Source organism: Antedon bifida, chromosome 6 (assembly GCF_963402885.1).
Source record: "Antedon bifida chromosome 6, ecAntBifi1.1, whole genome shotgun sequence".
NCBI lineage: Eukaryota > Metazoa > Echinodermata > Crinoidea > Comatulida > Antedonidae > Antedon > Antedon bifida.
Genome location: NC_136231.1, coordinates 16,843,739 through 16,869,703, shown reverse-complemented (window position 1 = coordinate 16,869,703; position 25,965 = coordinate 16,843,739). Strand labels below are relative to the sequence as shown.

Below are 25,965 nucleotides of genomic sequence, written 5' to 3'. Positions count from 1 at the left end.
ACAAGAATTATTTATAGTTATATTATCAACAATATTTATGTCTCATATTTTGTCAAATGCTTGAATAAATTCAAGGATTGATTTTTACATACTAGTTGTGTTTTTTTTAAAACAATTTTATATCTTATCACAAATAAAAAATGTAGACGAATCATTAATTTTTTCCGGCACATTACAAATATATTTGCATTGTGCAAGAATAACTTCATCAACGATAGCGCTTAATATTAGTACGTGCGGATTGTCGAGTTTCTTTACCAAGCATGAAAAGCAAATCCTTTAAACTTCTTTTGTAGGCCTACAAAAATAATTAAAAGTAACTCGTCAAACTGAACTAATAATAATAATAACTAGATGGTACTCCGAGAGTACAAACCTCCGCCTACTGTAAAATTCCCCTACATAAAATGCCCCCTGAATATTTTTTAGTTCTAAGTCTAAATATGTTAACTGCACACTACAAAGTTGTGGAGGGCAGTGTGGTGTAATGGTTATGTATCCAGCCTCTCACAGTTGAGATCGCTGGTTGAAGTCCCACTTAGGTTTCTTTTTGTTTTGTTTTTTGTGGACCTTGATCTTTGACCCTGACCCTTCAAAATTTAACCGCAATTATATGATGTGTCATTGATCATTGTGGCTAAGTTTGGTGAGAATCGGATAAAAACTGTGGTCTCTAGGCAGTAAAATAGTTTTTAGTTAGTTGTGACCTTGACCTATGACCTTTTCCCCTCAAATTCGAACTCGTCCGAGCTTTTGGGGCATAGATCATTGTTGCCAAATTTGGTGAGAATCGGATAAGAACTGTGGCCTCCAGGCTGTTCACAGACACACAAACACACACACACACACACACACACAAACACACAAACATACAGGGGTGAAAACATCACGTGATTGCGGGGCGCCCTCGCAATCATCTTTTGACAGCGTGAGCATCTCATCCTCTTCACCTCACGCTGTCAACAGATTACCACGCCAGTTTTTGGCTAAGTAAAATAATTTTTACTTTTACATTTTACCAGTCCCTTTTATCCTCATACACTGATAGGATTTGTGTCATCACACAATATACTTTGACTGAAATTTATCTCACACCTTATCTTACCCCCATTTTTCGAATTTTCGTACTTTGTTGTAATTATGTTGTCTGGGTGTGTCCTAGGCCACTCATTTGTTTCCGGTTTGAGCGACAGCCTCGCTTTCCATCACGGCTTGGGTAATTCTTCCGGCTCCATACTTGGTCCACATCGACCTTTGTCTGACTTCCGAATCAGCCATCACTACGATAATACTGTTCTTTGGGGTGTGCCCGGCCTAAAGATAAACGACCTAACTAATTTTGTAAATCGATTGGCAACATTCAAGCCAGATATCTTGATAATCGACCTCGGATCAAATGACCTCGTTGATTCGGATGCTTGGTCGGCGGCAAACTATCTCTTCGAAATTCTTTTGACCCATATTTTTCCCGTCTGGACACCAATTCGGACTACCCTCTGCTCACAGACGTTCCGATTATCTCACACTGGCCACCTCCCCCCCTCCCTTGTTTAACGAGCGCATTCACGATTTCAACGGTTTCCTACGCGAGTTCTGCCGCAAAACTCATGGCCTTCACTACCATACCCATCCCGGCTTCTGGGCCAACCCCATTTCTCTGTGGTCAAATGATGGTCTCCATCCCAACTCCACAAATGGACGAAAAAGATATAAGGCGTCCCTAAGGTCTGCTTTAATGCACGGAGCCTCTTATGCTAACTCATGCCATTAAATAACAACAATATTATTATCTGTTATTTTCCCTACTGCAGTCACTGTGGACAAACCGGAACCGGATTTTGGAGAAAAAATAAATAAATACATAATTAAAACGAATAAACAAAACAAAAACCTCTCATCAAGGTTAGTATAAGCTGCCAGGCAATACATTGTTGACACCATTCATGCTTAATCGAAACTATTTAACCATTGTAATTACATTCAACTGAAATAAATAATAACTTGTTGTTTCTTTTTCTTTGATATGCTACGCTAAACTGGCAAATATATTGCACGCATCTGAATGGTTTATAGTTAGTACAACATTCATTATATGACTCATGCTGGTTTCTTTGCACACCCCAAAAATTTGATGGTGTCTAGTCACCCTTCCTCTAAGTAGAGCATTCATCTTATGACTCATGCTGGTTCCCCAAGTACAGCATTCATTATGACTCATGCTGGTCCCCCTACTACCACCACCACATAAATGACTTTTATTTACTTTACCTCATACGGCGGTGTTTTGTCACTCATCCTCTTAAGTACAGCATTCATTACATGACTCATGCTGGTTCCCCAAGTACAGCATTCATTATATGACTCATGCTGGTTCCCCTACTACCACCACATAAATTAATTATGCTGGTTCATTAACCACCCCTACATACGGCGGTGTGTTATCACTCATGCTCTTAAGTACAGCATTCATTATATGACTCATGCTGGTCCCCTTAATACTATCACAAGTACAGCATTCATTATATGACTCATGCTGGTTCTCCTACTACCACCCCATACGGCGGTGTCTTATATCACCCTCCTCTAAGTACAGCATTTCATTAAATGACTCGTGCTGGTTCTTTCACTAACCCAATGCTGACTCTTTGTTTCCCATCTTGAATCACTTCATTTACATTATTGCAGAGCCGCCCTCTGCAACTTGATGATATCCGTCCACACACACTTCTTTCCGTCTTCATTGCACAAAGATTTTCTTACAGATACACCATGTCAGGACGGAAAAGAACTAGCCAGAGGCCAAAAAAGACGGCACCAAAAAAGAAAAAAACTACACCTGTGCCAGTACCTGAACTTGACATAAATAAAGAACTAAAAGACATGAGGCATATCGTCGAAACCCTTGTAACATCCGTGGCTGAGATTAAGGCCGGTAAGCCGAACAATCAGGACGAACATCCCGGCACCCCCCTTTCTGAAACCCCCCAGCCAAATCCCTTACACGGAGACACCATCCCGCCAGTCAACAATGCCGAAGCCCACAGTCCTTCTACCTCGTCAATTTTTGCGTTTGAGGACCAAGACAAGCAACATTTTCCTTTTAAATTAGCCGAGGGTAGCGCAATTTCAAATCCCTTGGAGTTTTCCGGGGGGATTAAGGCCGGGGCAATTGTCTCAGAAAAACTTAAGGAGAAAATAATCTCCCACAAATTCATCGAGCTGCACGACCTGCTCGACTCAAACAGCGCAGCGGAAGCATTCACGCTAACGTTCACTGGTACATTCGAACTTGTGCCTAAGCCCAAACGCCGCATCTTAAACGAACACAACTGGCATCAGGCCTTTTGCGACTTCGCGACAATTTATTTGAGTAAACACCCGCAACACACACAGGACATCTTTACTTATTTTAAGTATATTAAAGACCTCATGCGCACTCATCCAAATTCATGGTACTTTTACGGCCGACAATTTCGAATGGCTAGGGAGTACACACTTTGCTCTTGGTCATCGGTTCGAGCCGACCTCCTTCATAAACTTGACGCAACGAGCACACCACAAACCTCTAACCCATCCAACCGTGGAGCGTCCACTCGGTTTCGGAACAATTTTCGTGTCCCACTCGGCTTTTGTATCTCCTATCATAACAAATTCACTAGATGTGCCCAGACAAACTGTCAATATCGCCACTCCTGTTTTCAGTGCTCGGGATCCCATCCAATCCACAAATGTAACCGAACACCATCGCACCAAAACAACTTCACCCAACGACAGGCATACGGTCAGCAAACTAACCAACAAAACCAACAAAACAGCTTTCAACAACCTATACGCGGCGTAAACCGCCCACACACTGAGTCCCATCCACCACCCCAAACTCGCCAATCATCAGGGCCCCCACAAGCAAAAAAATAGCGATGTTCTGCCTTCTCCAATAATTCCCTCTAAATTAAGCGCACTCCTATCTGGTTACAAACACCACGCTTACTTAACCCAAGGTTTCACACATGGTTTCTACCTTGAATTTAACGGGCCTGAGGCTGCTTTTACAGCAAATAACTCCCCAGCTATCATCAACAACCCCGAAACCTTCTCCAAAAAACTGACAAAAGAGATATCTCTGGGACGCATAGCTGGACCATTCACCCACCCACCATTTGACCATTTTAAAGCCTCACCCCTTAACCTAAGAGAAAAATCCGTACCCGGAAAATTTCGTATCCTCCACAACCTATCTTATCCCTACGACACAAACTCTGTCAATTACAACATCCCTGAGATTTCTAAAACAGTTCATTACGAAACAATTGCCAACGCAATTGACATAATAAACAAATGCAATCACCCGGCATTCATGGCTAAGACGGACATCAGTGACGCATACAGACTAATACCTTTACATCCCACTCAATACCACCTTACGGGTTTCACGTGGTTAGGCCAGTATTACTACGATAAAATGCTTCCCCAGGGCGGCGGATCTTCGTGTCAAACATTCAATAAGTTTTCGGACGGCGTGAAATATATCCTTACAAAAAAGTTACAACGGCCCAATAACGTGAAAATGCTAGATGACTTCCTCTTCATTGAAGACACACAACAACTGTGTGCGAAATCCTTGAACACATTCAAGGCGCTCGCTGACCGCGTAGGCATACCTCTAGCACCGCACAAAACAATTTCGCCCACCACCACAATTTCTTTCCTTGGTATTGAACTTGATTCACAAAAAATGGAAGCTAGGCTCCCACCTGAAAAATTATTACGTTACTCCGTTGACGTTCAAAACTTCCTCACACTTCACTCAACTACTTTGAGAGCCCTTCAATCTCTCATTGGAAAGCTACAATTTGCCACCTGCGTTATACCCTCTGGACGGGCGTTCCTAAGAAGGCTATATGCCCTAACGGCCGGTCTAACTAACCCCTTTTCAACTATTCACCTTTCTGACTCAGCAAAGGAGGATCTTCAAATTTGGGCCGACTTTCTTAGCAAACACAATGGCGTTACTATTTTTTCACCCCCACAAAAATTTGACTCGCAGCGTTTACATTTCTACTCTGATGCCTCAAAAACCGCATTTGGTGCGACCTTCCAAAAGTTCTGGATTCAAGGCCGCTGGCCGGAATCTTGGAAAATGTTCGACATCATGGTTCTCGAAATTTACCCCATCTATGTCATGCTTTCGATTTTTGCAACACAGCTAGCCAACACCCATGTAGTTTTCCACTGTGATAACCTAGCTGATGTATATGTGCTTAACAAAAAATCGTCATCAAACGAAAAGGTCATGAGAGTGGTTCGCGCTATCGTCCTTTTGTTACTACTTAACAACATTCAGTTTACAGCCAGGCACATCCCTGGAAAGCAAAACAGGATATGTGACGCTCTTTCTCGTTTTCAGGAAACGGAGGCCATGCTAAAGGAGCACAGTATGAACCGCACACCGCTAAAGATACCAAAGCACTTACAACCAATCAACTTCGAACCACTAAACAACTCAAGATCCTCACACGAGAGCTAATGTGGAACTCATTAAGCAAAGGAACCGCTAGTAACTATAAAAGCAAATGGCACCATTTTAACCAATTCAGGAAATCACTAAGCCTTCCGCTACCAGCGACTCCACAGACAATTGTTCTCTATGTAAGTAAGCTGACTAAAAATGCACTGGCGATTTCCACGATTCGAAACTACCTTAGCGCAGTGTCATTCGTGCACAGGGCATCATTTATGGAAGACCCTACCGCAAATCCAGCAGTCAGCATTTTATGCAGAGGAGTAGCGAAACAAAAAACGATCTCTCCATCCAAACCGATCAGACTGCCGGTCACCTCCGACATTCTTGTAACGCTAATTGGACATATGCGAGGTAGCTTGAAATCCAAATACGAATTCATCCTCTACAGAGCCTTGTTCATAATATGTTACTTCGCATGCCTCAGAGCCAGTGAAGCAGTAGTCTCCAAGGCCGCAGAACACACACTAATGCTAACTGATATCACAGTACATGCCACTAAAGTGCAAATAAACTTCAAATCTTTCAAACACTCTAAGCGTTCCTCACCTCCTTTCGTCTTGCACCAAAAATCCGGAAGCTCAATATGCCCAGTGAGAGCATTGCAACGCTACGTCAAAATGCGACCACAGAAGGCAGGTCCGTTCTTTCTGCTTGAAAATGGAACACCAGTAAATAGGAAAATGTTTTCCTCATCGCTTAAACAATTAGCTCGCCATGCTAATCTGGAACATACACAGTTTAACACTCATTGTTTCAGAATCGGTCGAGCTACCGACCTTCACCAACTTGGACACTCTCACCAAGACATTATGACTTTTGGACGATGGTCGAGTAGTGCTTTCAAGCGGTACATCAGACCAAACCACATAACTTTGTCAAATACAGCGTTGTAAACATGGGTGCTGGCTGGTTGGCATATTTCCTAAGCATGACTGGGTATTAAGCGTCAAGCTTAAACAAAGTTTGATACTTATTTTTTCAGTATATCGTTTTACTTATTTCATTTGTGTTTTCTTTCGGTGACAGCATAGGTTGCACCGCCAATTATAATCATATGTTTAATAAGAGTCAACACATGTTGCTCCAGGTAGACTAATAAGTTATTTATGTTTTCTTTGTCAACATGGTTGCACCGTTTATTAAACTCAATTCTCAAACGCGTACTGGAGTCAACACATGTTGCCCCAGGCAGACTAATGTAGATTGTTTCTATACGTTTTTTGGTGTCAACATTTGGTTGCACTGCCTACCTAATTAAAATGTTTAAACACGTACTGGAGTCAACACATGTTGTTCCAGGTTGACTAATGTAGGTGTTTTCTCCGTTTTTCGACATCAATATTTGGTTGCTCCACCTATCAAACGTTAACGGTCAACCGGGTACTGGAGTCAACACATGTTGCTCCAGGTAGACTATGTAGATAGTTTCTATACGTTCTGGGTGTCAACATATGTTGCACCATCATGCTTCATTGTTTCGATTTGATCTGAATGGCTTGTCATCGGTTCTACCTGCACTTAATTTGGGCTGCTTCGTTGGCCCCTTCGTTGCCTACTGTGTTGGCCCTTTCAGAGCATCCCAATGTTCCTTTTTTATGTTCTCCTTTTACGTGCATGTTGCAACGATGACTTGCCATTCAAATTAAATAACTTTACAACCAATACTTGTTTTCTTGTATTTGTTTATCGTGCTCACATGTGTCAAAATCACGTGATTGCGGGGCGCCCTCGCAATCATCTTTTGACAGCGTGAGCATCTCATCCTCTTCACCTCACGCTGTCAACAGATTACCACGCCAGTTTTTGGCTAAGTAAAATAATTTTTACTTCCCTCCCTCCACTCCCTCTCTAATTTGTTTTCAATTACGATTTTGAGACATGTGTATTGGCCCTTTCAGAGCATCCCAATGTTCCTTTTTTATGTTCTCCTTTTACGTGCATGTTGCAACGATGACTTGCCATTCAAATTAAATAACTTTACAACCAATACTTGTTTTCTTGTATTTGTTTATCGTGCTCACATGTGTCAAAATAACCTCCTTGGCGGAGGTAAGTTAAAGATTTGCTCATGAATCGCTTACCCAGATAAATAACTAAGCCTGAATGGGTTAGATGCATTCCGTTACTGATTTAGTTTAGCACTGTGCGCTACCATACCCATTTTGGTTGCACTCGAGCACAGTGATAATAAATAGGAATTAGTTTAGCACTGTGCGCTACCATACCCATTTTGGTTGCACTCGCGCACAGTGATAATAAATAGGATTTAGTTTAGCACTATGCGCTACCATACTCATTTTGGTTGCACTCGCGCACAGTGATAATAAATAAGATTTAGTTTAGCACTGTGCGCTACTATTCCCATTTTGGTTGCACTCGCGCACATTGATAATAAATAGGATTTGGTTTAGCACTGTGCGCTACTATTCTCATTTTGGTTGCACTCGCGCACAGTGATAATAAATAGGATTTAGTTTAACACTGTGCGCTACCATACCCATTTTGGTTGCACTCGCGCACAGTGATAATAAATATGATTTAGTTTAGCACTGTGCGCTACCATACCCATTTTGGTTGCACTCGCGCACAGTGATAATAAATAGGATTTAGTTTAGCACTGTGCGCTATCATACCCATTTTGGTTGCACTCGCGCACAGTGATAGTAAATATGATTTAGTTTAGCACTGTACGCTACCATACCCATATTGGTTGCACTCGCGCACAGTGATAATAAATAGGATTTAGTTTAGCACTGTGCGCTACCATACCCATTTTATTTGCACTCGCGCACAGTGATAATAAATAGGATTTAGTTTACCACTGTGCGCTACCATACCCATTTTGGTTGCACTCGCGCACAGTGATAATAAATATGATATAGTTTACCACTGTGCGCTATCATACCCATTTTGGTTGAACCGCGCACAGTGATAATAAATAGGATTTAGTTTTGCACTGTGTGCTATCATACCCATTTTGGTTGCACCGCGCACAGTGATAATAAATAGGATTTAGTTTTGCACTGTGCGCTACCATACCCATTTTGGTTGCACTCGCGCACAGTGTTAATAAATAGGATTTAGTTTAGCACTGTGCGCTACCATACCCATTTTGGTTGCACTCGCGCACAGTGATAATAAATATGATATAGTTTACCACTGTGCGCTATCATACCCATTTTGGTTGAACCGCGCACAGTGATAATAAATAGGATTTAGTTTTGCACTGTGTGCTATCATACCCATTTTGGTTGCACCGCGCACAGTGATAATAAATAGGATTTAGTTTTGCACTGTGCGCTATCAAACCCATTTTGGTTGCACTCGCGCACAGTGATAATAAATAGGATTTAGTTTAGCACTGTGCGCTACCATACCCATTTTGGTTGCACTAGCGCACAGTAATAATAAATATGATTTAGTTTAGCACTGTGCGCTACTATTCCCATTTTGGTTGCACTCGCGCACAGTGATAATAAATAGGATTTAGTTTAGCACTGTGCGCTACCATACCCATTTTGTTTGCACACGCGCACAGTGATAATAAATAGGATTTAGTTTACCAACTGTGCGCTACCATACCTATTTTGGTTGCACTCGCGCACTGTGATAATAAATAGGATTTAGTTTAGCACTGTGCGCTATCATACCCATTTTGGTTGCACTCGCGCACAGTGATAATAAATATGATTTAGTTTAGCACTGTGCTCTACCATACCCATTTTGGTTGCACTCGCGCACAGTGATAATAAATATGATATAGTTTACCACTGTGCGCTAAAATACCCATTTTGGTTGCACTCGCGCACAGTGACAATAAATATGATTTAGTTTAGCACTGTGCGCTACCATACCTATTTTGGTTGCATTCGCGCAAAGTGATAATAAATAGGATTTAGTTTAGAACTGTGAGCTACCATACCCATTTTGGTTGCATTCGAGCACAGTGATAATAAATATGATTTAGTTTAGCACTGTGCGCTACTATTCCCATTTTGGTTGCACTCGCGCACATTGATAATAAATATGATTTAGTTTAGCACTGTGCGCTACCATACCCATTTTGATTGCACTCGCGCACAGTGATAATAAATAGGATTTAGTTTACCACTGTGCGCTACCATGCCCATTTTGGTTGCACTCGCGCAAAGTGATAATAAATATGATTTAGTTTAGCACTGTGCGCTACAATACCCATTTTGATTGCACTCGCGCACAGTTATAATAAATAGGATTTAGTTTACCACTGTGCGCTACCATACCCATTTTGGTTGCACTCGCGCACAGTGATAATAAATAGGATTTAGTTTACCACTGTGCGCTACCATACCCATTTTGGTTGCACTCGCGCACAGTGATAATAAATATGATATAGTTTACCACTGTGCGCTATCATACCCATTTTGGTTGAACCGCGCACAGTGATAATAAATAGGATTTAGTTTTGCACTGTGTGCTATCATACCCATTTTGGTTGCACCGCGCACAGTGATAATAAATAGGATTTAGTTTTGCACTGTGCGCTACCATACCCATTTTGGTTGCACTCGCGCACAGTGTTAATAAATAGGATTTAGTTTAGCACTGTGCGCTACCATACCCATTTTGGTTGCACTCGCGCACAGTGATAATAAATATGATATAGTTTACCACTGTGCGCTATCATACCCATTTTGGTTGAACCGCGCACAGTGATAATAAATAGGATTTAGTTTTGCACTGTGTGCTATCATACCCATTTTGGTTGCACCGCGCACAGTGATAATAAATAGGATTTAGTTTTGCACTGTGCGCTATCAAACCCATTTTGGTTGCACTCGCGCACAGTGATAATAAATAGGATTTAGTTTAGCACTGTGCGCTACCATACCCATTTTGGTTGCACTAGCGCACAGTAATAATAAATATGATTTAGTTTAGCACTGTGCGCTACTATTCCCATTTTGGTTGCACTCGCGCACAGTGATAATAAATAGGATTTAGTTTAGCACTGTGCGCTACCATACCCATTTTGTTTGCACTCGCGCACAGTGATAATAAATAGGATTTAGTTTACCAACTGTGCGCTACCATACCTATTTTGGTTGCACTCGCGCACTGTGATAATAAATAGGATTTAGTTTAGCACTGTGCGCTATCATACCCATTTTGGTTGCACTCGCGCACAGTGATAATAAATATGATTTAGTTTAGCACTGTGCTCTACCATACCCATTTTGGTTGCACTCGCGCACAGTGATAATAAATATGATATAGTTTACCACTGTGCGCTAAAATACCCATTTTGGTTGCACTCGCGCACAGTGACAATAAATATGATTTAGTTTAGCACTGTGCGCTACCATACCTATTTTGGTTGCATTCGCGCAAAGTGATAATAAATAGGATTTAGTTTAGCACTGTGAGCTACCATACCCATTTTGGTTGCATTCGAGCACAGTGATAATAAATATGATTTAGTTTAGCACTGTGCGCTACTATTCCCATTTTGGTTGCACTCGCGCACATTGATAATAAATATGATTTAGTTTAGCACTGTGCGCTACCATACCCATTTTGATTGCACTCGCGCACAGTGATAATAAATAGGATTTAGTTTACCACTGTGCGCTACCATGCCCATTTTGGTTGCACTCGCGCACAGTGATAATAAATATGATTTAGTTTAGCACTGTGCGCTACAATACCCATTTTGATTGCACTCGCGCACAGTTATAATAAATAGGATTTAGTTTACCACTGTGCGCTATCATACCCATTTTGGTTGCACTCGCGCACAGTGATAATAAATAGGATTTAGTTTTGCACTGTGCGCTATCAAACCCATTTTGGTTGCACTCGCGCACAGTGATAATAAATAGGATTTAGTTTACCACTGTGCGCTACCATACCTATTTTGGTTGCACTCGCGCACTGTGATAATAAATAGGATTTAGTTTAGCACTGTGCGCTATCATATACCCATTTTGGTTGCACTCGCGCAAAGTAATAATAAATATGATTTAGTTTAGCACTGTGCTCTACCATACCCATTTTGGTTGCACTCGCGCACAGTGATAATAAATATGATATAGTTTACCACTGTGCGCTAAAATACCCATTTTGGTTGCACTCGCGCACAGTGACAATAAATATGATTTAGTTTAGCACTGTGCGCTACCATACCCATTTTGGTTGCACTCGCGCACAGTAATAATAAATATGATTTAGTTTAGCACTGTGCTCTACCATACCCATTTTGGTTGCACTCGTGCACAGTGATAATAAATATGATATAGTTTACCACTGTGCGCTAAAATACCCATTTTGGTTGCACTCGCGCACAGTGACAATAAATATGATTTAGTTTAGCACTCTGCGCTATCAAACCCATTTTGGTTGCACTCGCGCACAGTGATAATAAATAGGATTTAGTTTACCACTGTGCGCTACCATACCTATTTTGGTTGCACTCGCGCACTGTGATAATAAATAGGATTTAGTTTAGCACTGTGCGCTATCATACCCATTTTGGTTGCACTCGCGCACAGTAATAATAAATATGATTTAGTTTAGCACTGTGCTCTACCATACCCATTTTGGTTGCACTCGCGCACAGTGATAATAAATATGATTTAGTTTACCACTGTGCGCTAAAATACCCATTTTGGTTGCACTCGCGCACAGTGACAATAAATATGATTTAGTTTAGCACTGTGCGCTACCATACCTATTTTGGTTGCATTCGCGCAAAGTGATAATAAATAGGATTTAGTTTAGCACTGTGAGCTACCATACCCATTTTGGTTGCATTCGAACACAGTGATAATAAATATGATTTAGTTTACCACTGTGCGCTGCCATACCTATTTTGGTTGCACTCGCGCACAGTGATAATAAATATGATTTAGTTTAGCACTGTGCGCTACCATACCCATTTTGGTTGCATTCGAGCACAGTGATAATAAATATGATTTAGTTTAGCACTGTGCGCTACCATACCCATTTTGATTGCACTCGCGCACAGTGATAATAAATATGATTTAGTTTAGCACTGTGCGCTACCATACCCATTTTGGTTGCACTCGCGCACAGTGATAATAAATAGGATTTAGTTTAGCACTGTGCGCTACCATACCCATTTTGGTTGCACCGCGCACAGTGATAATAAATATGATTTAGTTTAGCACTGTGCGCTACAATACCCATTTTGATTGCACTCGCGCACAGTGATAATAAATAAGATTTAGTTTACCACTGTGCGCTACCATACCTATTTTGGTTGCACTCGCGCACAGTGATAATAAATATGATTTATTTTAGCACCGTGCGCTAAAATACCCATTTTGGTTGCACTCTCGCACAGTGATAATAAAAAGCATTTAGTTTAGCACTGTGCGCTACCATACCCATTTTGGTTGCATTCACGCATAGTGATAATAAATATGATTTAGTTTACCACTGTGCGCTACCATACCCATTTTGGTTGCACTCGCGCACAGTTATAATAAATATGATTTAGTTTAGCACTGTGCGCTACCATACCCATTTTGGTTGCACTCGCGCACAGTGATAATAAAAATGATTTAGTTTTGCACTGTGCGCTAAAATACCCATTTTGTTGCACTCGCGCACAGTGATATTAAATAGGATTTAGTTTAGCACTGTGCGCTACTATACCCATTTTGGTTGCACTCGCGCACAGTGATAATAAATATGATTTAGTTTACCACTGTGCGCTACCATACCCATTTTGGTTGCACTCGCGCACAGTGATAATAAATATGATTTAGTTTAGCACTGTGCGCTACCATACCCATTTTGGTTGCACTCGCGCACCGTGCTAATAAATAGGATTTAGTTTAGCACTGTGCGCTATCATACCCATTTTGGTTGCACTCGCGCACAGTGATAGTAAATATGATTTAGTTTAGCACTGTACGCTACCATACCCATATTGGTTGCACTCGCGCACAGTGATAATAAATAGGATTTAGTTTAGCACTGTGCGCTACCATACCCATTTTATTTGCACTCGCGCATAAACTAAATCATATTTATTGTCACTGTGCGCGAGTGCAACCAAAATGGGTATTTTAGCGCACAGTGGTAAACTATATCATATTTATTATCACTGTGCGCGAGTGCAACCAAAATGGGTATGGTAGAGCACAGTGCTAAACTAAATCATATTTATTATTACTGTGCGCGAGTGCAACCAAAATGGGTATGGTAGCGCACAGTGCTAAACTAAATCATATTTATTGTCACTGTGCGCGAGTGCAACCAAAATGGGTATTTTAGCGCACAGTGGTAAACTATATCATATTTATTATCACTGTGCGCGAGTGCAACCAAAATGGGTATGGTAGAGCACAGTGCTAAACTAGATCATATTTATTATTACTTTGCGCGAGTGCAACCAAAATGGGTATGATAGCGCACAGTGCTAAACTAAATCCTATTTATTATCACAGTGCGCGAGTGCAACCAAAATAGGTATGGTAGCGCACAGTGGTAAACTAAATCCTATTTATTATCACTGTGCGCGAGTGCAACCAAAATGGGTTTGATAGCGCACAGTGCAAAACTAAATCCTATTTATTATCACTGTGCGCGAGTGCAACCAAAATGGGTATGATAGCACACAGTGGTAAACTAAATCCTATTTATTATAACTGTGCGCGAGTGCAATCAAAATGGGTATGGTAGCGCACAGTGCTAAACTAAATCATATTTATTATCACTGTGCGCGAGTGCAACCAAAATGGGCATGGTAGCGCACAGTGGTAAACTAAATCCTATTTATTTTCACTGTGCGCGAGTGCAATCAAAATGGGTATGGTAGCGCACAGTGCTAAACTAAATCATATTTATTATCAATGTGCGCGAGTGCAACCAAAATGGGAATAGTAGCGCACAGTGCTAAACTAAATCATATTTATTATCACTGTGCTCGAATGCAACCAAAATGGTTATGGTAGCTCACAGTGCTAAACTAAATCCTATTTATTATCACTTTGCGCGAATGCAACCAAAATAGGTATGGTAGCGCACAGTGCTAAACTAAATCATATTTATTGTCACTGTGCGAGTGCAACCAAAATGGGTATTTTAGCGCACAGTGGTAAACTATATCATATTTATTATCACTGTGCGCGAGTGCAACCAAAACAGGTATGGCAGCGCACAGTGGTAAACTAAATCATATTTATTATCACTGTGCTCGAATGCAACCAAAATGGGTATGGTAGCTCACAGTGCTAAACTAAATCCTATTTATTATCACTTTGCGCGAATGCAACCAAAATAGGTATGGTAGCGCACAGTGCTAAACTAAATCATATTTATTGTCACTGTGCGCGAGTGCAACCAAAATGGGTATTTTAGCGCACAGTGGTAAACTAAATCATATTTATTATCACTGTGCGCGAGTGCAACCAAAATGGGTATGGTAGAGCACAGTGCTAAACTAAATCATATTTATTATTACTGTGCGCGAGTGCAACCAAAATGGGTATGATAGCGCACAGTGCTAAACTAAATCCTATTTATTATCACAGTGCGCGAGTGCAACCAAAATAGGTATGGTAGCGCACAGTGGTAAACTAAATCCTATTTATTATCACTGTGCGCGAGTGCAACCAAAATGGGTTTGATAGCGCAGAGTGCTAAACTAAATCATATTTATTGTCACTGTGCGCGAGTGCAACCAAAATGGGTATTTTAGCGCACAGTGGTAAACTATATCATATTTATTATCACTGTGCGCGAGTGCAACCAAAATGGGTATGGTAGAGCACAGTGCTAAACTAAATCATATTTATTATTACTGTGCGCGAGTGCAACCAAAATGGGTATGGTAGCGCACAGTGCTAAACTAAATCATATTTATTGTCACTGTGCGCGAGTGCAACCAAAATGGGTATTTTAGCGCACATTGGTAAACTATATCATATTTATTATCACTGTGCGCGAGTGCAACCAAAATGGGTATGGTAGAGCACAGTGCTAAACTAAATCATATTTATTATTACTTTGCGCGAGTGCAACCAAAATGGGTATGATAGCGCACAGTGCTAAACTAAATCCTATTTATTATCACAGTGCGCGAGTGCAACCAAAATAGGTATGGTAGCGCACAGTGGTAAACTAAATCCTATTTATTATCACTGTGCGCGAGTGCAACCAAAATGGGTTTGATAGCGCACAGTGCAAAACTAAATCCTATTTATTATCACTGTGCGCGAGTGCAACCAAAATGGGTATGTTAGCGCACAGTGGTAAACTAAATCCTATTTATTATAACTGTGCGCGAGTGCAATCAAAATGGGTATGGTAGCGCACAGTGCTAAACTAAATCATATTTATTATCACTGTGCGCGAGTGCAACCAAAATGGGCATGGTAGCGCACAGTGGTAAACTAAATCCTATTTATTATCACTGTGCGCGAGTGCAATCAAAATGGGTATGGTAGCGCACAGTGCTAAACTAAATCATATTTATTATCAATGTGCGCGAGTGCAACCAAAATGGGAATAGTAGCGCACAGTGGGATTTAGTAGGATTTAGTTTAGCACTGTGCGCTACCATACCCATTTTATTTGCACTCGCGCACAGTGATAATAAATAGGATTTAGTTTACCACTGTGCGCTACCATACCTATTTTGGTTGCATTCGCGCAAAGTGATAATAAATAGGATTTAGTTTAGCACTGTGAGCTACCATACCCATTTTGGTTGCATTCGCGCACAGTGTTAATAAATAGGATTTAGTTTAGCACTGTGCGCTACCATACCCATTTTGGTTGCACTCGCGCACAGTGATAATAAATATGATATAGTTTACCACTGTGCGCTATCATACCCATTTTGGTTGAACCGCGCACAGTGATAATAAATAGGATTTAGTTTTGCACTGTGTGCTATCATACCCATTTTGGTTGCACCGCGCACAGTGATAATAAATAGGATTTAGTTTTGCACTGTGCGCTATCAAACCCATTTTGGTTGCACTCGCGCACAGTGATAATAAATAGGATTTAGTTTAGCACTGTGCGCTACCATACCCATTTTGGTTGCACTAGCGCACAGTAATAATAAATATGATTTAGTTTAGCACTGTGCGCTACTATTCCCATTTTGGTTGCACTCGCGCACAGTGATAATAAATAGGATTTAGTTTAGCACTGTGCGCTACCATACCCATTTTGTTTGCACTCGCGCACAGTGATAATAAATAGGATTTAGTTTACCAACTGTGCGCTACCATACCTATTTTGGTTGCACTCGCGCACTGTGATAATAAATAGGATTTAGTTTAGCACTGTGCGCTATCATACCCATTTTGGTTGCACTCGCGCACAGTGATAATAAATATGATTTAGTTTAGCACTGTGCTCTACCATACCCATTTTGGTTGCACTCGCGCACAGTGATAATAAATATGATATAGTTTACCACTGTGCGCTAAAATACCCATTTTGGTTGCACTCGCGCACAGTGACAATAAATATGATTTAGTTTAGCACTGTGCGCTACCATACCTATTTTGGTTGCATTCGCGCAAAGTGATAATAAATAGGATTTAGTTTAGCACTGTGAGCTACCATACCCATTTTGGTTGCATTCGAGCACAGTGATAATAAATTTGATTTAGTTTCGCACTGTGCGCTACTATTCCCATTTTGGTTGCACTCGCGCACATTGATAATAAATATGATTTAGTTTAGCACTGTGCGCTACCATACCCATTTTGATTGCACTCGCGCACAGTGATAATAAATAGGATTTAGTTTACCACTGTGCGCTACCATGCCCATTTTGGTTGCACTCGCGCACAGTGATAATAAATATGATTTAGTTTAGCACTGTGCGCTACCATACCCATTTTGATTGCACTCGCGCACAGTTATAATAAATAGGATTTTTTTTTTCGTCTCACCTCCTGCAAGTATATATGATAGTACATATACTATACCCTTTACGTTTGTCCTCTTGTTGTGTTTGTATTGTCCTGTAGCGTAATTGTGTATAAAAAAAAAAATATATATATATATATATATAATATTATTTCTACTACTTTAATTAATATTTTAATTATTGTCTATTGTAATTGATACAATTATTAGTGTATTTTGTACTGGTGAAACCAGGCTTAAAGCTCTATATTGAGCTTATTTGGTCTTTTCCAGGCTTTGCATTTTTTTTATTTAATACTTATTATGTAAAAATATTAAGTTTGATGCAATGTGAAATAAAAACGAACGAACGAACGAACGATTTAGTTTACCACTGTGCGCTATCATACCCATTTTGGTTGCACTCGCGCACAGTGATAATAAATAGGATTTAGTTTTGCACTGTGCGCTATCAAACCCATTTTGGTTGCACTCGCGCACAGTGATAATAAATAGGATTTAGTTTACCACTGTGCGCTACCATACCTATTTTGGTTGCACTCGCGCACTGTGATAATAAATAGGATTTAGTTTAGCACTGTGCGCTATCATACCCATTTTGGTTGCACTCGCGCAAAGTAATAATAAATATGATTTAGTTTAGCACTGTGCTCTACCATACCCATTTTGGTTGCACTCGCGCACAGTGATAATAAATATGATATAGTTTACCACTGTGCGCTAAAATACCCATTTTGGTTCCACTCGCGCACAGTGACAATAAATATGATTTAGTTTAGCACTGTGCGCTACCATACCCATTTTGGTTGCACTCGCGCACAGTAATAATAAATATGATTTAGTTTAGCACTGTGCTCTACCATACCCATTTTGGTTGCACTCGCGCACAGTGATAATAAATATGATATAGTTTACCACTGTGCGCTAAAATACCCATTTTGGTTGCACTCGCGCACAGTGACAATAAATATGATTTAGTTTAGCACTGTGCGCTATCATACCCATTTTGGTTGCACTCGCGCAAAGTAATAATAAATATGATTTAGTTTAGCACTGTGCTCTACCATACCCATTTTGGTTGCACTCGCGCACAGTGATAATAAATAGGATTTAGTTTACCACTGTGCGCTACCATACCTATTTTGGTTGCACTCGCGCACTGTGATAATAAATAGGATTTAGTTTAGCACTGTGCGCTATCATACCCATTTTGGTTGCACTCGCGCACAGTAATAATAAATATGATTTAGTTTAGCACTGTGCTCTACCATACCCATTTTGGTTGCACTCGCGCACAGTGATAATAAATATGATATAGTTTACCACTGTGCGCTAAAATACCCATTTTGGTTGCACTCGCGCACAGTGACAATAAATATGATTTAGTTTAGCACTGTGCGCTACCATACCCATTTTGGTTGCACTCGCACACAGTGATAATAAATAGGATTTAGTTTAGCACTGTGCGCTACCATATCCATTTTGGTTGCACTCGCGCATAGTGATAATAAATATGATTTAGTTTACCACTGTGCGCTATCATACCCATTTTGGTTGCACTCGCGCACAGTGATAATAAATATGATTTAGTTTAGCACTGTGCGCTACCATACCCATTTTGGTTGCACTCGCGCACAGTGATAATAAATATGATTTAGTTTAGCACTGTGCGCTACCATACCTATTTTGGTTGCATTCGCGCAAAGTGATAATAAATAGGATTTAGTTTAGCACTGTGAGCTACCATACCCATTTTGGTTGCATTCGAGCACAGTGATAATAAATAATATTTAGTTTAGCACTGTGCGCTACTATTCCCATTTTGGTTGCACTCGCGCACATTGATAATAAATATGATTTAGTTTAGCACTGTGCGCTACCATACCCATTTTGATTGCACTCGCGCACTGTGATAATAAATAGGATTTAGTTTACCACTGTGCGCTACCATGGCCATTTTGGTTGCACTCGCGCACAGTGATAATAAATATGATTTAGTTTACCACTGTGCGCTACCATACCCATTTTTGATTGCACTCGCGCACAGTTATAATAAATAGGATTTAGTTTACCACTGTGCGCTATCATACCCATTTTGGTTACACTCGCGCACAGTGATAATAAATATGATTTAGTTTAGCACTGTGCGCTACCATACCCATTTTTGATTGCACTCGCGCACAGTTATAATAAATAGGATTTAGTTTACCACTGTGCGCTATCATACACATTTTGGTTACACTCGCGCACAGTGATAATAAATAGGATTTAGTTTTGCACTGTGCGCTATCAAACCCATTTTGGTTGCACTCGCGCACAGTGATAATAAATAGGATTTAGTTTACCACTGTGCGCTACCATACCTATTTTGGTTGCACTCGCGCACTGTGATAATAAATAGGATTTAGTTTACCACTGTGCACTACCATACCTATTTTGGTTGCCCTCGCGCACAGTGATAATAAATATGATTCAGTTTACCACTGTGCGCTACCATACCCATTTTGGTTGCACTCGCGCACAGTGATAATAGATATGATTTAGTTTAGCACTGTGCGCTACCATGCCCATTTTGGTTGCACTCGCGCACAGTGATAATAAATATGATTTAGTTTAGCACTGTGCGCTACCATACCCATTTTGATTGCACTCGCGCACAGTTATAATAAATAGGATTTAGTTTACCACTGTGCGCTATCATACCCATTTTGGTTGCACTCGCGCACAGTGATAATAAATAGGATTTAGTTTTGCACTGTTCGCTATCAAACCCATTTTGGTTGCACTCGCGCACAGTGATAATAAATAGGATTTAGTTTAGCACTGTGCGCTACCATACCCATTTTGGTTGCACTAGCGCACAGTAATAATAAATATGATTTAGTTTAGCACTGTGCGCTACTATTCCCATTTTGATTGCACTCGCGCACAGTGATAATAAATAGGATTTAGTTTAGCACTGTGCGCTACCATACCCATTTTGGTTGCACTCGCGCACAGTGATAATAAATATGATTTAGTTTAGCACTGTGCGCTATCATACCCATTTTGGTTGCACTCGCGCACAGTGATAATAAATATGATTTAGTTTACCACTGTGCGCTACCATGGCCATTTTGGTTGCACTCGCGCACAGTGATAATAAATAGGATTTAGTTTTGCACTGTGCGCTATCATACCCATTTTGGTTGCACTCGCGCAAAGTAATAATAAATATGATTTAGTTTAGCACTGTGCTCTACCATACCCATTTTGGTTGCACTCGCGCACAGTGATAATAAATAGGATTTAGTTTACCACTGTGCGCTACCATACCTATTTTGGTTGCACTCGCGCACTGTGATAATAAATAGGATTTAGTTTAGCACTGTGCGCTATCATACCCATTTTGGTTGCACTCGCGCACAGTAATAATAAATATGATTTAGTTTAGCACTGTGCTCTACCATACCCATTTTGGTTGCACTAGCGCACAGTGATAATAAATATGATATAGTTTAGCACTGTGCGCTACTATTCCCATTTTGATTGCACTCGCGCACAGTGATAATAAATAGGATTTAGTTTAGCACTGTGCGCTACCATACCCATTTTGGTTGCACTCGCGCACAGTGATAATAAATATGATTTAGTTTAGCACTGTGCGCTATCATACCCATTTTGGTTGCACTCGCGCACAGTGATAATAAATATGATTTAGTTTACCACTGTGCGCTACCATGGCCATTTTGGTTGCACTCGCGCACAGTGATAATAAATAGGATTTAGTTTTGCACTGTGCGCTATCATACCCATTTTGGTTGCACTCGCGCAAAGTAATAATAAATATGATTTAGTTTAGCACTGTGCTCTACCATACCCATTTTGGTTGCACTCGCGCACAGTGATAATAAATAGGATTTAGTTTACCACTGTGCGCTACCATACCTATTTTGGTTGCACTCGCGCACTGTGATAATAAATAGGATTTAGTTTAGCACTGTGCGCTATCATACCCATTTTGGTTGCACTCGCGCACAGTAATAATAAATATGATTTAGTTTAGCACTGTGCTCTACCATACCCATTTTGGTTGCACTCGCGCACAGTGATAATAAATATGATATAGTTTACCACTGTGCGCTAAAATACCCATTTTGGTTGCACTCGCGCACAGTGACAATAAATATGATTTAGTTTAGCACTGTGCGCTACCATACCCATTTTGGTTGCACTCGCACACAGTGATAATAAATAGGATTTAGTTTAGCACTGTGCGCTACCATATCCATTTTGGTTGCACTCACGCATAGTGATAATAAATATGATTTAGTTTACCACTGTGCGCTATCATACCCATTTTGGTTGCACTCGCGCACAGTGATAATAAATATGATTTAGTTTAGCACTGTGCGCTACCATACCCATTTTGGTTGCACTCGCGCACAGTGATAATAAATATGATTTAGTTTAGCACTGTGCGCTACCATACCTATTTTGGTTGCATTCGCGCAAAGTGATAATAAATAGGATTTAGTTTAGCACTGTGAGCTACCATACCCATTTTGGTTGCATTCGAGCACAGTGATAATAAATATGATTTAGTTTAGCACTGTGCGCTACTATTCCCATTTTGGTTGCACTCGCGCACATTGATAATAAATATGATTTAGTTTAGCACTGTGCGCTACCATACCCATTTTGATTGCACTCGCGCACTGTGATAATAAATAGGATTTAGTTTACCACTGTGCGCTACCATGGCCATTTTGGTTGCACTCGCGCACAGTGATAATAAATATGATTTAGTTTAGCACTGTGCGCTACCATACCCATTTTTGATTGCACTCGCGCACAGTTATAATAAATAGGATTTAGTTTACCACTGTGCGCTATCATACCCATTTTGGTTACACTCGCGCACAGTGATAATAAATAGGATTTAGTTTTGCACTGTGCGCGATCAAACCCATTTTGGTTGCACTCGCGCACAGTGATAATAAATAGGATTTAGTTTACCACTGTGCGCTACCATACCTATTTTGGTTGCACTCGCGCACTGTGATAATAAATAGGATTTAGTTTACCACTGTGCGCTACCATACCTATTTTGGTTGCCCTCGCGCACAGTGATAATAAATATGATTCAGTTTACCACTGTGCGCTACCATACCCATTTTGGTTGCACTCGCGCACAGTGATAATAGATATGATTTAGTTTAGCACTGTGCGCTACCATGCCCATTTTGGTTGCACTCGCGCACAGTGATAATAAATATGATTTAGTTTAGCACTGTGCGCTACCATACCCATTTTGATTGCACTCGCGCACAGTTATAATAAATAGGATTTAGTTTACCACTGTGCGCTATCATACCCATTTTGGTTGCACTCGCGCACAGTGATAATAAATAGGATTTAGTTTTGCACTGTTCGCTATCAAACCCATTTTGGTTGCACTCGCGCACAGTGATAATAAATAGGATTTAGTTTAGCACTGTGCGCTACCATACCCATTTTGGTTGCACTAGCGCACAGTAATAATAAATATGATTTAGTTTAGCACTGTGCGCTACTATTCCCATTTTGATTGCACTCGCGCACAGTGATAATAAATAGGATTTAGTTTAGCACTGTGCGCTACCATACCCATTTTGGTTGCACTCGCGCACAGTGATAATAAATATGATTTAGTTTAGCACTGTGCGCTATCATACCCATTTTGGTTGCACTCGCGCACAGTGATAATAAATATGATTTAGTTTAGCACTGTGCTCTACCATACCCATTTTGGTTGAACTCGCGCACAGTGATAATAAATATGATTTAGTTTAGCACTGTGCGCTACCATACCCATTTTGGTTGCACTCGCGCACAGTGATAATAAATAGGATTTAGTTTAGCACTGTGCGCTACCATGCCCATTTTGGTTGCACTCGCGCACAGTGATAATAAATATGATTTAGTTTAGCACTGTCCGCTACCATACCCATTTTGATTGCACTCGCGCACAGTTATAATAAATAGGATTTAGTTTACCACTGTGCGCTATCATACCCATTTTGGTTGCAGTCGCGCACAGTGATAATAAATAGGATTTAGTTTTGCACTGTGCGCTATCAAACCCATTTTGGTTGCATTCGCGCACAGTGATAATAAATAGGATTTAGTTTACCACTGTGCGCTACCATACCTATTTTGGTTGCACTCGCGCACTGTGATAATAAATAGGATTTAGTTTAGCACTGTGCGCTATCATACCCATTTTGGTTGCACTCGCGCACAGTGATAATAAATATGTTTTAGTTTAGCACTGTGCTCTACCATACCCATTTTGGTTGCACTCGCGCACAGTGATAATAAATATGATATAGTTTACCACTGTGCGCTAAAATACCCATTTTGGTTGCACTCGCGCACAGTGACAATAAATATGATTTAGTTTAGCACTGTGCGCTACCATACCCATTTTGGTTGCACTCGCGCACAGTGATAATAAATAGGATTTAGTTTAGCACTGTGCGCTACCATATCCATTTTGGTTGCACTCGCGCATAGTGATAATAAATATGATTTAGTTTACCACTGTGCGCTATCATACCCATTTTGGTTGCACTCGCGCACAGTGATAATAAATATGATTTAGTTTAGCACTGTGCGCTACCATACCCATTTTGGTTGCACTCGCGCACAGTGATAATAAATATGATTTAGTTTAGCACTGTGCGCTACCATACCTATTTTGGTTGCATTCGCGCAATGTGATAATAAATAGGATTTAGTTTAGCACTGTGCGCTACCATACCCATTTTGGTTGCATTCGAGCACAGTGATAATAAATATGATTTAGTTTAGCACTATGCGCTACTATTCCCATTTTGGTTGCACTCGCGCACATTGATAATAAATATGATTTAGTTTAGCACTGTGCGCTACCATACCCATTTTGATTGCACTCGCGCACAGTGATAATAAATAGGATTTAGTTTACCACTGTGCCCTACCATACCTATTTTGGTTGCCCTCGCGCACAGTGATAATAAATATGATTCAGTTTACCACTGTGCGCTACCATACCCATTTTGGTTGCACTCGCGCACAGTAATAATAGATATGATTTAGTTTAGCACTGTACTGTGCTCTACCATACCCATTTTGGTTGCACTCGCGCACAGTGATAATAAATATGATTTAGTTTAGCACTGTGCGCTACCATACCCATTTTGGTTGCACTCGCGCACAGTGATAATAAATAGGATTTAGTTTAGCACTGTGCGCTACCATGCCCATTTTGGTTGCACTCGCGCACAGTGATAATAAATATGATTTAGTTTAGCACTGTGCGCTACCATACCCATTTTGATTGCACTCGCGCACAGTTATAATAAAGAGGATTTAGTTTACCACTGTGCGCTATCATACCCATTTTGGTTGCACTCGCGCACAGTGATAATAAATATGATTTAGTTTCGCACTGTGCGCTACTATTCCCATTTTGGTTGCACTCGTGCACATTGATAATAAATATGATTTAGTTTAGCACTGTGCGCTACCATACCCATTTTGATTGCACTCGCGCACAGTGATAATAAATAGGATTTAGTTTACCACTGTGCGCTACCATGCCCATTTTGGTTGCACTCGCGCACAGTGATAATAAATATGATTTAGTTTAGCACTGTGCGCTACCATACCCATTTTGATTGCACTCGCGCACAGTTATAATAAATAGGATTTTTTTTGTCGTCTCACCTCCTGCAAGTATATATGATAGTACATATACTATACCCTTTACGTTTGTCCTCTTGTTGTGTTTGTATTGTCCTGTAGCGTAATTGTGTATTAAAAAAAATATATATATATATATATATATATAATATTATTTCTACTACTTTAATTAATATTTTAATTATTGTCTATTGTAATTGATACAATTATTAGTGTATTTTGTACTGGTGAAACCAGGCTTAAAGCTCTATATTGAGCTTATTTGGTCTTTTCCAGGCTTTGCATTTTTTTTATTTAATACTTATTATGTAAAAATATTAAGTTTGATGCATTGTGAAATAAAAACGAACGAACGAACGAACGATTTAGTTTACCACTGTGCGCTATCATACCCATTTTGGTTGCACTCGCGCACAGTGATAATAAATAGGATTTAGTTTTGCACTGTGCGCTATCAAACCCATTTTGGTTGCACTCGCGCACAGTGATAATAAATAGGATTTAGTTTACCACTGTGCGCTACCATACCTATTTTGGTTGCACTCGCGCACTGTGATAATAAATAGGATTTAGTTTAGCACTGTGCGCTATCATACCCATTTTGGTTGCACTCGCGCAAAGTAATAATAAATATGATTTAGTTTAGCACTGTGCTCTACCATACCCATTTTGGTTGCACTCGCGCACAGTGATAATAAATATGATATAGTTTACCACTGTGCGCTAAAATACCCATTTTGGTTCCACTCGCGCACAGTGACAATAAATATGATTTAGTTTAGCACTGTGTGCTACCATATCCATTTTGGTTGCACTCGCGCACAGTAATAATAAAT

General features: G+C 40.2%; 1 protein-coding gene and 1 pseudogene across 1 annotated transcript; both read left to right on the top strand.

The window, feature by feature from the left end:
- The first annotated feature begins 959 nt into the window (after nt 1-959).
- LOC144844717 (uncharacterized) lies at nt 960-6,559 on the top strand. Its single transcript, XM_078701749.1, has 2 exons — nt 960-990; nt 5,405-6,559. The coding sequence occupies exon 2, from the start codon at nt 5,524-5,526 to the stop codon at nt 6,412-6,414; it is 891 nt and encodes a 296-aa protein (XP_078557875.1). The 5' UTR covers nt 960-990; nt 5,405-5,523; the 3' UTR covers nt 6,415-6,559.
- Nucleotides 6,560-7,542: 983 nt separating this feature from the next.
- The window catches only part of LOC144845671 (uncharacterized), a 58,196-nt pseudogene continuing 39,773 nt past the window's right edge, over nt 7,543-25,965 (top strand).